The sequence below is a fragment of the Podarcis bocagei genome (genome assembly GCF_964188305.1).
Source record: "Podarcis bocagei genome assembly, chromosome: 7".
In the NCBI taxonomy this organism is placed as follows: Eukaryota; Metazoa; Chordata; class Lepidosauria; order Squamata; family Lacertidae; genus Podarcis; species Podarcis bocagei.
Genome location: NC_138132.1, coordinates 18,951,087 through 18,968,326, shown reverse-complemented (window position 1 = coordinate 18,968,326; position 17,240 = coordinate 18,951,087). Strand labels below are relative to the sequence as shown.

Sequence of the window (17,240 nt, the reverse complement as noted above, 5' to 3'; positions counted from 1 at the left end):
ATACTGATTCAGCATAAGATAGCTTCCTATGGAAAAGGGCGGCAGCTCAACCGTATAGCACATTTGGAATTCTCGGGAACGCTTGTGGGAACCACAAAAGACCCATTTCACAGACGGAAAAACGGCGAGGCACAGGACCTCACTGCAACACATGAAACACCCACACAAAGCAGGCTACTGAAAGAAAAACCACTCAACACCCCCATCAAACAACCAAAAAGCAACCAAACAGCCCTCCAGATCTTAGAAGAAAGCTCTCTCTCCTTAATTTTCCTTCTCTGGGCTGAACTAAATTCAGCTCTTTCAACCATTTGTCATAACACTCAAGTTGTGTACACACCATATGTTTAAAGCACATTCTCTCCCCCCTCCACTTAAAGAATACTGCGAATTGTAGTTCGTTAAGGGTGCTGGGTATTATAGCTCATGGGGGGTAAACTACAGTTCCCAGGATTCTTTGGGGAAAGACATGTGCTTTAAGTGTACATATTAAATGTGTTTTGTGTAAACAGCATTGTGGTTTCCAGGCCACCAGGCCAACCTTCTGGAATTATTATAATTATAATTATTATTAATATTAATATTAATGAATCACATTCTAACATGTTTGTCAAGGCAATTTACAAACATAATAAGAACAGCTCTGGCAGAGCCTATCATCGAGGTAGAACGAGTTGTTGAAAGAAAAATGTCTTCATACCCTCCACTATTTCTCAGATGAAAATAGGAATGTCCTATTCCATAATAACAATAACAATTTTATTATTTATACCCTGCCCGACTGGGCTGCCCCAGCCACTCTGGGCGGCCTCCAACATATATAAAAACATAATAAAACATTAAACATTTAAAAAACTTCCCTATACAGGGCTGCCTTCAGATGTCTTCTACAGGTTGTCTAGTTACTTATCTCTTTGGCTCGGGGGCTGCATAACTTGGGGTCTGCATGTGGCCCTCCAGGCCTCTCTGTGTGGCCCCTGGGGCTCTCCCTAGGCCACCCCCCTTCCTGGTCCTGCTTCTCATCATGTTTTTGCCTGTTTGGGATGTATACAGTGGTGCCTTGGTTTTTGAACGGCTTAGTTGTAGAACAAATCGGCTCCCAAACGCCGCAAACCTGGAAGCAAGTGTTCCGGTTTGTGAATGTTTTTCGGAAGCCGAACGTCCGACGCAGCTTCCACTTGAGTGCAGGAAGCTCCTGCAGCCAATCAGGAGCCGTGCCTTGGTTTTTGAAGTTATGGGAGTTGAACGGACTCCCGGAATGGATTAAGTTCGAGAACCAAGTTACTACTGTACTCAGAGATAAAGAAGGGGGTTGGGCATGTGTAGAAACCAGCCCCCTGCACCAAGCTAAATTTTACGTCCATGTTTTGACCCCCTGCTGCCCAGCACTAGCCTGCCCCACTCTCCCACTCCTGGAAGGCTGACCAGAAGGCAAGGTGAACATGGCCCCACAGATCTCGAGGGCCACCGCTCGAGACAGCTTCTGAAGCGAGATGGAGGCTGCTCCTCTCTGCGGAAGACTTGGCAGGATACCGAGCGGTAAATACACCCACCAGGAAGGATCACGGTGCCAGATCATTAATCACGCAGGATCTGCAAAGGTTGGCTCAGCTGCCTAGTCAGCTGCTGCCAGTGTCCCATCTACCTCCTGCAGGGAGAGCACTAGGCAGGGAGCTGGATTCGAATGAGCAAAACATTGAGGCAGGGAAAAGTGTGAGGGGGCATTCAGCTTAGGACCATCAGAAGCTGCTTTCCAGATATATACCATTCAACACATACAATTTCCCCCTCCCTAATAATCCTGGGAACTGTAGTCCTCCCTTCACAGAGTGACCATTCCCAGCACCCTTATGAAAGTTACAGTTCCCACAATTCCTTGGGGAAAGTCATATGCTTTAAACATGCATTGTTGTTGTTGTTTAGTCGTGTCCAACTCTTCGTGACGCCATGAACCAGAGCACGCCAGGCACTCCTGTCTTCCACTGCCTCCCACAGTTTGGTCAAATTCATGTTGGTCGCTTCTATAACACTGTCCATCCATCTCGTCCTCTGTCGTCCCCTTCTCCTTGTGCCTTCCATCTTTCCCAACATCAGGGTCTTTTCCAGGGAGTCTTCTCTTCTCATGAGGTGGCCAAAGTATTGCAGCCTCAGCTTCAGGATCTGTCCTTCCAGTGAGCACTCTGGGCTGATTTCCTTCAGAATGGAGAGGTTTGATCTTTTTGCAGTCCGTGGGACTCTCAAGCGTCTCCTCCAGCACCACAATTCAAAAGGATCACTGCCTTGTCATGGCGAAGGGGCTTGAATAACTCAGAGAAGCTATGAGCTATGCCGTGCAGGACCACCCAAGACGGACAGGTCATAGCCAAGAGCTTAGACTAAATGTGGTCCGCCTGGAGAAGGAACCAGCAATCCACTCCAGTATCCCAAGAAAACTCCATGGACAATAACAACAGACATATAAAACATGCATTAGGTGTGCTTTAAACGTATGGTCTGAGTCAGACCCATGGTCCATCTAGCTCTGTACTGTCTGCAGTGATGGGCAATGGCTCTCCAAAGTTTCAGGAAGGGGACATTTCCATTCCAACCATTCCTCAGTTGCTGGGGACTGAACATGAGCCTGAGGCAGCTTCCGATGTTCCGATGTTTTTTTTTAAAAAAATGATATTTATTAAAAGTTTAACAATTACAAAAAAAGCGGGGGGGGGAGACAATAAAGAGTTACAATACATCAAAAAAATAAAAAACAGAATAAAAAAAGGAATTCAACAATACAAGTCAATAAAAAGAAAAAAAGGGAAAAAACAAAACACACAATACATCAAAACCAAAAAACAAAAGCAGACAAAAAATTTAAAAACCAAATCCAATATTCCCAAATCTTTATCTTTCATTAACTTGTTTCATCAACCTCCTCACGCCTCCCTTTTTGAAGCAAAGCTCATTATTACCCTCTAAGGAGGGGGTCCCAAAGGCAGACCGCTGAAGTCTGGGAACCCAAAATTACCTAACTGTACCACAGATGGTGTCATCCAATCATGGCAACATTCATAACAATCCTGTTGGGCTGTGACAATAGCTAGGTTTTAATTTTTAGTGTGTTTTTGTCTCTTTGTTTAGAATTCTGTATGGGGGGGGGGGAATCTGTATCTGTATCCAAGGGAACCAACCTTGTGATTTAGTTGAACAAAAAGCAGACACAAGACCGATGAATCTTATCTGCTCTAGCCTGCATTTCCTCTCTGTTTGTACCTCGGCAAAGTTACCAACCATAGGTATACTTCAGAGATGACCTGGTTCCTGTGTTCCACTGTAGTCACCAAGAGTGCTATTCGTAATTTTCTACAGGAGCAGTTCTCAGAATGTCAGAACCTCCATGTGAATTGCCCTTCAAGAGACCACCCACAGCCACGAAAGGAACAGTGACATTCTCTTGTCACGTTGCGTAGGCCACAGATAGCTAGCCTGTGGCCTTCCAGATGTTGTGGGACTACAACTCCCATGATCCCCAACCACTGGCCTTGCTGGGGCCAGAATATTCAACATGGTGTCCTCTTAGATACTGATGGACTATTAGTTGCTACCATTCCTGTAACTGAATCATAGAACTGTAGAGTTGAAAGAGACAATAAGGATCATCTAGTCCTATGAGGGAAAATTGTATACACTTGAAAACGTTGGCAGCATTAAGATAAATTCAACGGTGTAAATAAGTTTTGATGGATGTAATAATATCCATCAAATATTCTGAATGGTTTAGTTTCTGTAAAATATGCAGGAATTTATGATATGCAAAATGAACCAAGGAAAGGGAAGAAGGGAAGTCATTGATATTTTAAGGATGTTTAAATGAGTATTCTAAATTGTAAAACATATATATATATACACACACACACACACACACACACACACACACCAACTGCTTGCAGTGCAGGAATATACAGCTCTCCCATACAGGGATCGAACCTGCAACCTTGGCATTATCAGCACCACACTCTTAACAAACAGAGCTATCCAGATAATATGGTAATATAAAGAGCCAGGTTAGAGTGATGGACTAGGACCTGGGAAACTAGAGTTCAAATCCCTGCTCAGCCATGGAACTCACTGGGTGATCTTGGGCCAGTCAGCCTAACCAACCTCACAGGGTTGTTGGGATCATGCAATGGAGAGGAAGAGAACCATGGATGCCACCTTGAGCTCCTTGGAGGAAAAGCGGGGTATAAATGTGATAAACAAACAAACAACCCCTGCCCATTGGCCAAGGCAGGTGAGACTGATAGGAGTTGTAGCCCAACATCCGAAAGGCACTCTATTGGCTACCCCTGCTCTAAGCAAGAGTACTCACGGACCAAACCATAGCATTAGATGTGTTTCCAGTAATTCAGAACAACAAATCCATACCCTCCAGTGTGACACAGCCCAAATCCAGAATGCCATCTTCCAGATGCAAAATCCTACGTGAGTCACGTGACCTATGTGAGATTATGGACCCAGAAAAAAAGCTTTGGGGGACGTGGCGCTCAAAAACACACATTTTGGTGCACTGCACAAAATTGTGGACCCCAAAAACACTTTTTTTTCAGGGTGAGATCTTGGCCAGAGATTGTGAGAGAGGAAGGCACCCAAAATTGCTGCAGGGGGCAGGCAGGATATCTGTTTTCCAGGGCAGCTGATGAGTATGCAAATCCACTTTTCAGCACCTTACTAATTACTAAGGACTTTCATTGTGTTCTTGTAAGAAGAGCTTCTTGGATCAGGCCAAAGGCCCATCTAGTCTAGCATTCTTTTCTCACAGCGACCAAGCAGATGCCTATGGAGACCCACATGCAGAATCTAACTGCCACAGCATTTGTGAGTCCCAGCAACAAGTTCACTGCCTCTAATAGCCAACACTGAGCCCTCCAGCTGCTTTGGACTAATTTATTTTATAAAATTTATATCCCGTTTGATTGCACAAACGAAAACCTCAAAGTGGTTTACAAAAAGAACGAACTGGTTAAAAACAATTCTTCAAAACATATGAAGAAATATTTGACATTAGCTATTTGCTAAGAACCAGACTGAAACACATGTCAACATTCGACACTATTGATAGGTTTGCCCGAAGAGAAATGTTTTTAGCAGGCCACACAGAATACAGCGATAGAAGATCAATTTCTTACAAATGTGGAATGAGTACTATGCGGAACAGCGCCAGCTCTGCAGCTGAGTGGACTTTTAAGGGGTAAGGCAATCTCACAGGTAAACGGATCCCAAGTTGTTAAGGGCTTTATATACGAATAGTAATACCTTCAACTTGGCCCAGAAGCAAATTGGCAACCAGTGCAGTTCTCTGGGCAAAAGGGGTTATATTCTGACAGGATCTCACTCCTGTCAGCAATCGTGCTGCAGCATCCTGCACTAACTGCAGCTTCCGGACCAAGCACGAGGGAAGCCCCCCCTCCCCGAATTCCCATCATCCCTGACCCATGGATAAAATCAGACCCTCCGAGTGTCCTGGTTTTCCAGAGACAATCCCGGACTTGCAGAAGCCATCCCGGTTTCTGATTCGATCCCGGACTGCCCTGCTTTCCCTTTGGTTGTCCCTATTTCTGCTGGAGAAACGCTGGAGGGGATGAGACGTCACTCTCTTCACTGGCGAAATGGAGGGGCTGGATTAGGACATCCCATTTTCATCAGAAAGCTAGAGGGGGTGGAACAGGACATCTCTGTTTCACCACAGAAATGTTGGAGGGGATGTGAAATACTGGTTGGGCTGATGGGATCTGCAGTCCTGGTTTGATATCCCTGTCTTACGTTCTAGTCCGCCACTGACCGCAAATGACTCTGATAGGCAGACTGGCTACAGAGCGCAGGCGAAACTGACATGATGTGTCGGCCCAAGAAGCAGTCCTAAAGCTCAGGCTCCAAACTGGATGCACACAGAAGCTTCTGTACAAGCAAGAAAGAGTGCCTCTGCGAGGTGTGGGTGTCCGCGACTGTGTGTTTGTGTGCGAAGAGCGCTCACACACGTAGGTCTCGGTTGTAGCTGATTCTCCCTTTCCTGCCTCCACTGTTGGTGTTAACTTCCCTCCTACGGGCACCAGCTGTGCCCGCCTACCCCTGGCAAGAGGCCCAGGCCTGCTAGCTCTCTGGAGGCGCATGTCCCATACTGACTCCTTTGGAGAAGGAAAGCTGGAGCAGCTCTCGGGAGGCACTGAACAAGACGGGAAAGGATGTCGATGCCTGCAGTAGCAGTAGCGGAATGGAAACGGGTTATTGGTTTCTCTCTGAGCCTAATTCAAGGTGCCCACGGTAGTGTTTGAAGCCCCAAATGGCTTGGGCCCCAAATACAGTGGTACCTCGGGTTAAGAACTTAATTTGTTCCAGAGGTCCGTTCTTGACCTGAAATTGTTCTTAACCTGAGGTACCACTTTAGCTAATGGGGCCTCCTGCTGCCGCCATGCAATTTCTGTTCTCATCCTGAAGTAAAGTTCTTAACCCGAGGTACTATTTCTGGGTTAGCGGAGTCTATAACTTGAAGCGTCTGTAACTTGAAGCGTCTGTAACCCGAGGTACCACTGTATCCACAAAACCTTCCCTACAGACCCTTTCAGGTGTGGATATCGGCAGAGGGGACCCTATAGGTAGTTCCACTTCACTCAGAAGCTGAGGCGGCGGCAGCTGGGAAGAGGGCATTCTCTGTGGCAGCCCCTAAACTGTGGCATTCCCTTCCCAAAGTGGTCCGTCTGGCTTCTTCACTAGACAGCTTTCGGCAAATGCTGAAGCACTCCCCCCCCCCCGAGATGTGTGTTTTGAGAGCCCACCCAGTTCATGCTAATGCAGCGCTCACTGTTTGCAATTCTGAAAGTTCGATTTCTGCAACCTGCCCTGGGATCTGCCGGTAAACAACAACAACAACATCCCAACCTGTGGGTCCCCAGATGTTGTTGAAGTACAACTCCCATCACCCCTAGCTAGCAAGGCCAGAGCTCAGGGATGATGGGAGTAGTAGTCCAACGACATCTGGGGACCCACAGGTTGAGAACTGCTGCAAGCAGTCATAGTCCGTCCCCCCCAATCCTGGGAACTGTAGTTTGTCCCCCTCACTGAACTACAATTCCCAGAGTTCCCTGTAAAGAGGGGTTATTGTTAAACCACTTTGAGAATTGTAGTTGAGGGAGGGGAACAGGGGTCTCTTAACAACTCTCGCCACCCTCAAAAAACCACAGTTCCCAGGGCAAAGCCATGAGTGTTTACCGTGGTACTGCTTTAAGTGTATGATGCAGATGGCGCCTCAGTCTAGGGCTGCTCCTCATCTCTCTCCTGTGTGGCTGTGGTTTGAAACAGGCTAGGCGGACTGATCTAACATGTAGGTCACTGGAGTAATGGTCTGTGCAGTCAAGGACTTTCTAGGTGCTCATTCCCTTAGTTTCACAAAGGTTTCTTTCCCGCCCGCAGAGCGGCACCCTTCCCTGCTCTGCCTTCTTTCCTCTTGACAATGGCTTGTGTTAAAAGCAGATCGTGCTCAACGCAGCGCCGCGAAGCAGCCGCTCTGGAATGGCACAGCCTGGCAGCGCCACTCAAGGAAAGGTCACAGAACAAAGCTGTTTGTCCAAGCTAGGCTCAGCCCGTCCCTTGCAGAGCCCAGACTCTGTTCACTTACATCACACGGTGCAGCCGTGCTGCAGATCAGATGTGAGGGGCTTCTAGGGTCGTTGCACCCTTTTGCAATCTGATTTATTATTATTATTATTATTATTTTAATGTCACACAAATCTTACAGCCTGGCAAAATCTTGATGTCTGAAACTCCACGCTTAGCATTTCTAACCTGTTGCCCAGTTAAAGAAATCTTAGTCAATGAATGACATTCGTTTTAATAGATTAGTGAATTGATTCAGCTGGCATGCGCCAGCATTTGATGAAAACAAGTCGTTTTGGAATAAAAATGCCTCCCCCACCCCGCCCCGGAGCACAGGAGGTGCCAGAAATTGAACCAGGGTCTTTCCGCATGCAAACAGATTCTCTACCACTGAGCTACCACCCTTCTTCAAAGAAGAACCTGTGAAATAGTGGTCTGGGGCAGGGGTTGATGACCTCTAAGATGGTGGTTGCCACCTGCAAACTGCAGTTTTTATGTCTGTATATTAAAACTCTTAACGTCCTATTTTTTAATTCTTCCCTCATACATCAGAGAATTCTTTTAAGGTCATCATAAAAATAAAAATAAAATTTAAACTGGTTATGGTCCTAGGCCTAGTCTCGGCAGGCTTTGCTTTCCAAAAGGCAAATAGATATTTGAAGAAATTTAGATACTCGATAGGTTGGAAACTGACGCAATGTCAAAAGAAGAGGAAAACGCATCACTGAAATCCAGCTTGAAGTTACATAAGGGCCTGGTCCTTCTTTGCATCTGCTCACCTTAGGAATTAAGTGGAGTGAGGAGAATCAAGACCACGAGGGGGGGTCATCTAAAAAGGGCAACATGATATGTGTTTGTCTGTGTGTAAATCATGATTGGACAACCAGTAGCCCTTCCAATGTTGGTGCCATCCGACTCCCATCAGGATGTTGCTCAGAGGTTATGGGAGTTTTAATCCAGCCACTTGGACCATAAAGAAGGCTGATCGCTGAAGAATTGATGCTTTTGAATTATGGTGCTGGAGGAGACTCTTGAGACTCCCATGGACTGCAAGAAGATCAAACCTACAAATTCTTAAGGAAATCAGCCCTGAGTGCTCACTGGAAGGACAGATCGTAAAGCTGAGGCTCCAATACTTTGGCCACCTCATGAGAAGAGAAGACCCCCTGGAAAAGACCCTGATGTTGGGAAAGATTGAGGGCACAAGGAGAAGGGGACGACAGAGGACGAAATGGTTGGACAGTGTTCTCGAAGCTACCAGCATGAGTTTGACCAAACTGCGGGAGGCAGTGGAAGACAGGAGTGCCTGGCGTGCTCTGGTCCATGGGGTCACGAAGAGTCAGACACAACTAAACGACTAAACAACAACAACAACAATCCAGCCACTTTTGCTGGTCCACACCTTCCCCATCTATGGTACAGACCAGGCATAGGCAAACATGGCCCTCCAAATGTTTTGGGACTACAACTCCCATCATCCCAGACTACTGATCCTGTTAGCTAGGGATAATGGGAGTTGTAGTCCCAAAACATCTGGAGGGCTGAGTTTGCCTATGCCTGGTATTGACCCCATGCTGCTCATGGTATGCATCCTTGGGCAGCCACAGAACCCCCTAGGAGCCTGGCAGCGCCCATGCTTCCTTCCTGCTTCGGGCCTCACTTTAATAAAGTGTTTGGGTGCTGCAATTTTTATTTCCCACAATGCCACCAATGTTGCATCACTCCAGGGCATTGTGGGAAATTTAAACAGCCCTTCCCAGCTGCACGGCGTTAATTGAGAGCTGATGCTACGTGCTTGCCACTGTCACCACAGACCAAGCCTGCGGACGGCCATCCATTTGAAGCACCGTGATACCACTTTGAACAGCCATAAAGAATTATGGGAGCTGTAGTTTGTTAAAGAGTGCTGAGCAATGAACATGTGCCTTGACTATGGCTAAGAGATTGGCATCAATGAACTGGAAGAATAAAGATAAGATCCCCTTTAACCAATGGATCGACAACATGACAACATTTGCAACATATGAATGGGCTGCCTATTGATGTAGGTTTTGTTTGGATAAATATACTGATGTTTGGAACAAGTTTATATAAAGTATAGTGGGTTATTAATAATCATATGTATTAGGACAATAACATTACATATACAGTAGTACCTTGGTTTAAGAATAGTCCGGTTTAAGAACGATTCGGTTTACAAACTCCGCAAAACCGGAAGTAGTGTCCCGGTTTGAGAACTTTACCTTGGTCTAAGAACGGAAGTCGAAAGGTGGAAGGGAACTGGCAGCGGGAGGCCTCATTAGGGAAAGCACACCTCGGTTTAAGAACAGTTTTGGTTTAAGAACGGACTTCTGGAACAGATTAAGTTCATAAACCGAAGTAACCCTGAATATCTATATAACAATGTATGGAAGTGTAACTGATTATATTTAGTGTATTACATTATATCCCTTTTCCTTATTGTATTTTAGTTCTCATTTGCATTTTTCCTCCACTTTCTTCACTTTATTTTGTATACCTGAAATTCTCTTAAAACAACAACAACAACAACAACAACAATAGTGCTGAGAGTTGTTAGGACAGCTCCTTTAATGGTCCTCCTACTCTCCCTTCTGTCAATTCTTTTTTGTTAAACCAGACTTGGACCGACTAGTCCTTCAAACAGAGGGCTGTCCTCTGTAAAAAAAGGGCACATGGCCACCCTAATCTTGGAAGCCTTTTAGTTGCTGCCAAAATAATAGGCCGCTAGATCTTGGCAGAGAAAAATCTGTCACTAGGGCTTCTCTCTGCCAAAGGTTAGAAAACACCACAAACGTTAAAGATTATTGCAATATCTTACAGATGCATTCCTGTACGCAGAAGGTGGATGTGCTTGTATCGAAATGGCTCTCAGCTTTGCTAAGTCTTGAAGAATCAGCATATGGCGATGAGGCTCATCGTGTTTTCATATTGTTACAGCTCAGCATTTCGGGAGAATTCAAAAGAACATTTTGAAGTTCTTAAATAATTTTGAAAGCCTCCGAATGCTCGATGTTTCCAGGCAACGTAACTAATGATGAAAGATTGGCTGTCAGAATTGCCACTTGGGATACATATTAGTAATGAAATTCAAGGGTAGTTTTTTGAACCCAGTTTTCTGCAGGCCATTATTGGTTAATGTGGTGGGGGCAGGGCGAGCAAATCTCATGCTTTTAACAAGGCGTGTAGATCTAGTGATCAAATGCCACCACAATTTTTCAGAGTTTCCAAACTCATAGTGGTGTGACCTAGCAGCAAAACATAAAGAGAGGCAGTGCGGTATAGCCATCGCAGTCTAGGACTATGACTGGGGAGATTTAGGTTCAAATCCCTATTCAGCCAGGGGCCAACTTTGGGACAATTATTCTTTGTCAGTCCAACCTACCTCATAGTGTTGTTCTGAAGATAAAAGGGTGTGGTGAGTGAACCACATATACTACCAGGCCATGTTCAAAGTCCTTGCAAGACCTTTGCAAGACCCTTGCCAACTTGGGTCCAGGATACCACAGGGACCACCTGATCCCTTATACCCCTGCCCGATCCCTGAGGTCTTTTGGGGAGTCACTGTTGGTGGTCCCCCATGACTCAGATCCACTGCATCCGATGGGATGCACTCTTGGGGTCTATTTCAACTCAATGGTTCTATGATTCTATGCTCATATTCATCAGGAGCTATACGTTGAATATCGGGGGCACGAATTTATGGAAGTCTCTTCCATCTGAGGTGAGAGAATCCCCACTTTCCCTGTTGAACTTCCAGCACCTGAATACTTAAAAAAAAAAAATCCCAGAAAGCATTTAAACTGAATTTTGACTTCGTCGTTTTTAATTTTCATTGGATTGCATTCCTTGTACACTGCTTAGAGACAAGCACCAATAAGCGGTGTATAATTTCCCTGAATGAAATAAATAAGAAATACTTCCTGGGGCTCCTTGGAGGAAGGGCGAGATAAAAATATAATAAACGAGGATAACGAAAGCTGTTGTTTAGGTTTGTTTTCTGCAAATTTAGAACAGGCCAGCAAGGAGGCAGCATAAATGAACTCACGCTGCCTCCTCATCGTTGAGAATGATACCCTCTCTTAGGAACCTTTCAAAGCTCAAGACTGGGGGCTTTGTATTATTATTATGCCTTTGTATTGCACTTTCAAGTGTTGCAAGCGAGAACAGTTTAAACACAAAGCGCGGCCAATGTGAGAGAACATAAAAATACATCTTGCCGGGGTGCTGACAAGGGGTTGGGAGAGCTATAGCTGCGGAAGAGCAATCCCGCACTTTGTCTGCTATTAAAAGCTCTCCTCTTCATGCTCGGATCTGAACACCATGTAGGAGCTGCAGCTTGCTCAAAGCTCCCTTTGTTGAGCGGGCCTTTGTGTTTGTTCATGGGTCCCTGCTGCCCTCGGGTGGATAAAATCAAACGTGCACCATGCCAAAAGGAAAAAAAGCTTGTTCAGTTTGGGACTCGTTATATAAATTCCCTCCATTCCAGTGTGAAGCAGGAAGGGTTGATAACTCCACACACACACCCTGCCCCTCCTGAGCTGGGTCTTGAGCTGCAACTCATAGAATCATAGATTTGTAGAGTTGGAAAGGACCCCAAAGGTCATCTATAATCCCTGCAACATAGGAATCAGAGCTAAAGAATTTCGATACGATATGATAATCTTTATTGTCATTGTCCCATACAGAACAAAGAAACTGAAAAATCTACATAAGACATTCAAAACCCAACAAGCCTGCTATCCCAGCTATCCCAACCTGGTTAGCCCCTAAAAGCTCTGATACCCTATTTTTAAATACAATATACTCCCATACAGACTCCTTACAACGCGTTTTAAAACCAAAATCGCATTTGGGTAGAATCCCTGACAGATGGCCGTCCAACCTCTGTTTAAAAACCTCCAACGAAGGAGAATCCACCGCCTTCTGAGGTGGGTCTGTTCCACCGCCGAACAGCTCTTACAGTCAGAAAGTGCTTTGTAATGTTTAGCTGGGGTCTCATTTCTTAACATTTGAATCCATTGATTCGGGTCCTACCCTCTGGAGCAGAAAACAACTTCCCTCATCCCTGGCCCACTGGCTGGGGTTGGGGGAACTTGATGGGAGTCCCAACTGGAGAGCCAACAGGGCATCCACAGTTGTTTTAGCAGCAACAGTAATCCGGCAGGTGATGCTTTTCCTGTCACAGGGGCGCTGTGGCAGGAAAGAAGCCACACGCTGAATTTTCTACTCACTCCGGGTAACCGCTGAAAACAACACAACGTGGCAAAAAGTTCTGTCCTTAGGCTGCAGTGCTGGAATGAAACGCTCCACCAAATCCAACCCAACAGATCTCCAGAAGACAGCAGCATCTTTTCCAAGGCTGCCCAGCAGCAACCAGTGTGCCTTTTTTGTCAGCCGTCCAGTGTTTAGGGAAGCTTTTAATGTTTAATAGGTTATTGTATTTTAGTCTTCTGTTGGAAGCCACCCAGAGTGGCTGGGGAAACCCAGCCAGATGGACGGGGTATAAATAAAAAAATTATTATATTATTATTATACCTTGCTGAACAGCATTGGCTGCACGTCCAGAGGAAATGCAAGATAATTGTGAGAGGGCGACCTGCGGCTAACATCCAGTATAAATATATGAAATAGCTGCCTTGTACTCAGATCCTTGGTCCATCTACTCACTGTGTCCCCCTGACACTGGCTGAGATCCTCTGCTCTCGGAAATGCGAGAGATTCAACCTGGGGCGTTTTAAACATATGTTGCAAAATGTTTGGTGCACAGGAAACGCTTAGAATCCAGTAGAAGAGGCTGCTGAACCAATTCCTTTGCTGGAGGATTAGTGCTGTGATGCCCTCTATACTATGCCCAGGTTGTATATATGGGTAAATATAACCTAAAGATGCCACAGTCTCCATTCACCTTCGTTCCAGACCTCAGAAAAGGGCTTGAAACACCACCGACGTGTCTCGCCACTCAGAGACTGGGATTGTGCAGAACAATATGTGTTTTTGAATAGGCTAAAGGTTTTATGATTAGCCACCGCACCAACCCAGAGAACTTCAAAATTTGATGAAGGCTTTGAGAATTCAAATGCAACACACACACACACACACACCCTGCCCATCCGCTCTGCAATTTGCAAAACAATTTGCTAAGAGTGCTCCCATCAGAGACAAGATTGTGGCCCTGGCATCCTGGCTTTTCTGGTTACTGCTGAAATGAATTGGGAGGGTGGGGTGGAATTCTCATGCAAATTGTGGCATATCAAATTTACTTGCAAAGGAAACCGCAACCTTGAAAGGTTTATTCCATTTTTCTCCCATGCCACATTCCTGGCAATGGACACTATTTGATTTAAGAGTTTTGGGAACACCAGCTGAAAAAGTGTCAAACCCGACCACTGAACACTGCAAACGATTTCCTCTCAGCACCACGTTTTAAAACATTTCCAAATGTATTGTTCATATAACAATTTCAAATGGCTGACCTACTTTCTGAATTCAGTTTCAGTTCTGCTGAATTAACCCTTTTGGATCTGAAGAAGACCTATTCCTTTGCACCATTCCTGGCCACTTGCTCTAAGCTAAATATTCTCAAATTCTGCACTCTCAAGGGCTACTAAATGTACATAAGGAAAGAGAAGCTCACCATTAAATTTACACATGACATCCCCTGAATAGCAATGGGTGAAAATGTCCATTTCAGTTTCTAATCTTTCCAATGTTAAGTTCAGTTCTCAACATTTTCAGTTTCTCATGTTTTTAAATATAGTTCTCATGAAAATTCATCAACATTTTAGAAAGAGTGTCTCCTAATATGCACAAGGCTGTATGCAATATTACCTGAGATACACATTTTAGAGCAATTTCCCCTAAACTCATGCATCTTTGCCTGTTTTTCCCATGAATATACATCCAAGTACCGGTATATGCATTTTTTGGGTGCATTACTTAACTGGAGAACTGTATCACAAAATTTGGATAAGTATGAATTCAGAAGGTTGCCTGTGTTTTGGTTCACATATTGTTTCAGAGAGTGTGAACTAGATAAGCTTGCCTTTAAATGTGGACCGAACCAAATCCCTACTCATGATGCAGACATGCAGCAGAATGGTGCAAAGTTGACTTTAACATGGAGTGGAGGGGAGGAATGCTATTTTTAAAAGACTCTTATAGGACTCACAAGCCATTGACTCAACATTCATCCTGATCCACATGCAAAGTGGTTACATGTCTTCCCATCAGTGCCAGCCCAAGATATTTTGGCACTTCAGGTGGACACACACACACACACCAAATGGCACCTCCCTTCTTGCTCTGACATCGGGATCTGCTGCACCAATGAATCCTGTTACCTGAGGCAGTCTCCTCACCTTGCCTCATGGGTGGGCTGAACCTGTTTCCCATCAATTGTTCATTCATCCCACCCTTTTCAATGCATTCCCCCATCACTTTTCTAACAGCAAAAGGGCATTTTAAATTTAAAACAACATGGGTGAGAAGGCACTTTCATTATGCAAACCTAAACTTCTTAAATCACTCCTGTATAACAGTGAGCTCCTGGAGGGGCACCCTCATAGGAATATTTTCTGAAAATAATAAATATATAAATAACCCTAGCGCTAGGGCTCTATTTCAACTATTTCTTCTGAAGAGCACAATTTTTCTAGTTGCAAGAACATTGCACGCACCCCACCCATTGCCAGAAAGGAACTGTCAAAACTGTGATTCTCAGCATGCGATCTTGAATGAAGCTCTCCCTTTTTCTATCACTTCAGGACCGAGGAGCTGTAGCTCAGTGGTGGAGCATCTGCCTTGAGAGCAGAAGGTCACAGGTTCAATCCCCGACAGCTCCAGGTAGGGCTGGGATAGAATCTTGTCTGAAACCCTGAGAGCTGCTATCAGTCAGTGTAGACAAAGTTGAGCTAGATGGACCAGTGGTCTGACTTAGTATAAGGCAGATTCCTATGTCCCTATGTCTCCATATTCTCCTGCATGTAGATCACTGGAACATACAAGCCTGTCTTACACTAAGTTAGACTATTGGTCCATCTGACTCAGTATTACATACCCTCCAGCATTTCTCGAATGAATAATAATAATAATAATAATAATAATAATAATAATAATAATAATAATAATAATTTCAACAATAACAGTACCCCACCCATCTGACTGGGTTGCCCCAGCCACTCTGGGAGGCTTCCAACATAAATAAAAACATAATAAAACATTAAACATTAAAAAAAAATTCCCTATACAAGCCTGACTTCAGATATCTTCTAAAGGTTGTATAGTTATTTATCTCCTTGGCTTGGGGGTCACATAACTCCAGTGCCTTTTTTCTGGGGGTACGCAGGGGTACACATACCATGAAGCTCACAGGCTGACCTGGGGCCAGTCATTGTCATTCTGCCTAACCAACTTCACAGGGTTGCTGCGAGCATAAAATGGAGCAGGGAGAACCATGTACGGGGTCTTGAGTTCCTTGGCATATTGTAAATAAATCAGTTTCTAACAGGGGTCTTTCCCAGCCGTACCTGGAGCTGCTGGTGATTGAAGTTGCGTCTTTTTGCGGGTGATGCAGGTATTCTGCCATTGAGCGAAGATCTCACGAACACACACCACAAAAATGTCTCCCCCTGACTCTTGCTCTTGATAGTGAAGCAGTAGGCAGGCTTTATCCCACAACTTGACTGAGTTCTGGTGGGGTTCCACCAAGGGACAGATGCCTCAGATGTGGCTCATAAGCCAGAAGTTGGCTACCGCTGCTCCGAACAACTGCAATCTCCTTTCCCCCCCAAAGCTATAAAAATACCTTAGCGGCTGTCTTTTGATTCGAAACTGCTCTCTGGCTCTGCTTGGAGATCAATCCATGCTCTGACAATATACAAAAAAGAACCAGGTCCTTTGCCCTCATCAGTGAGCCTTCCCACAGAAGCCCCTCACAAAAGTAAAATAAAACGGCACTCACCCAGAATCTGAGGATGGGCTTCTCGTGGAATCGCTGCTGTCCTTCCTCCAGCAAATACGTCCCGGGAAACCAGACAAGTCCTCAGACCCAGCCAAGGGTACCAGGTTATGCCAGCCTCAGTGGCCAGCGAAAGCCAAGGCAGATCAGCCCACAAGGGGAAGCTGAGCATCCAGAACAATGAGCCCCTGTGTACACTTTGGGCGTAGAGGGAGCAGCCGTGGCGAGATGTCAGGATGAAGTGATGCACACAGATGTGCCAGACGTGGAGATCGGGCTTAAGTATTGATGGAGATGGGGGCAGGGAGGACCGGAGGGTGGGGAGCAAAACACCCAGGAAAGGAATGACTTGCGGAAGTAAACAGAAGTCTAGGATTGGGTTGCTTTGTTAAGCAGGGGTCCTGTAACTGAGCTAGGGGTGTTCTCAGCGGGTGGCCCAGGGGGCCTGAGCCCCAGGTCTTTTGCATCAGGTCCCTGATCTCCTGCCCCATTCTTTCCCAAGGGCCACACCTCAGTGGCAGAGCAACTGTCTTGAATGGAGAAGTTCCAGTGTTCAATCCCCAGCAACTCCACCTAGGGCTGGGAATATCTCCTGCCTGGAGCGCTAGAGAGTCGCTGCCAGTTAGTGTAGGTGGCA

General features: G+C 45.4%; 1 protein-coding gene across 7 annotated transcripts in view; it reads right to left on the bottom strand.

Annotated features, from left to right (window-relative positions):
* MAG (myelin associated glycoprotein) overlaps positions 1-16,861 on the bottom strand; it is a 74,443-nt gene extending 57,582 nt beyond the window's left edge. For 2 of the 7 annotated variants that reach the window (XM_081203530.1, XM_081203531.1), the window contains exon 1: positions 16,607-16,861. In XM_081203530.1, coding sequence (XP_081059656.1) covers positions 16,607-16,775 — 169 coding nt within the window. In that variant the 5' untranslated portion in view covers positions 16,776-16,861. The remainder of the gene's footprint in view (positions 1-16,606) is intronic. The other 5 variants (XM_081203533.1, XM_081203536.1, XM_081203538.1 and 2 more) reach the window with 4 other exon arrangements.
* Positions 16,862-17,240: the final 379 nt, after the last annotated feature.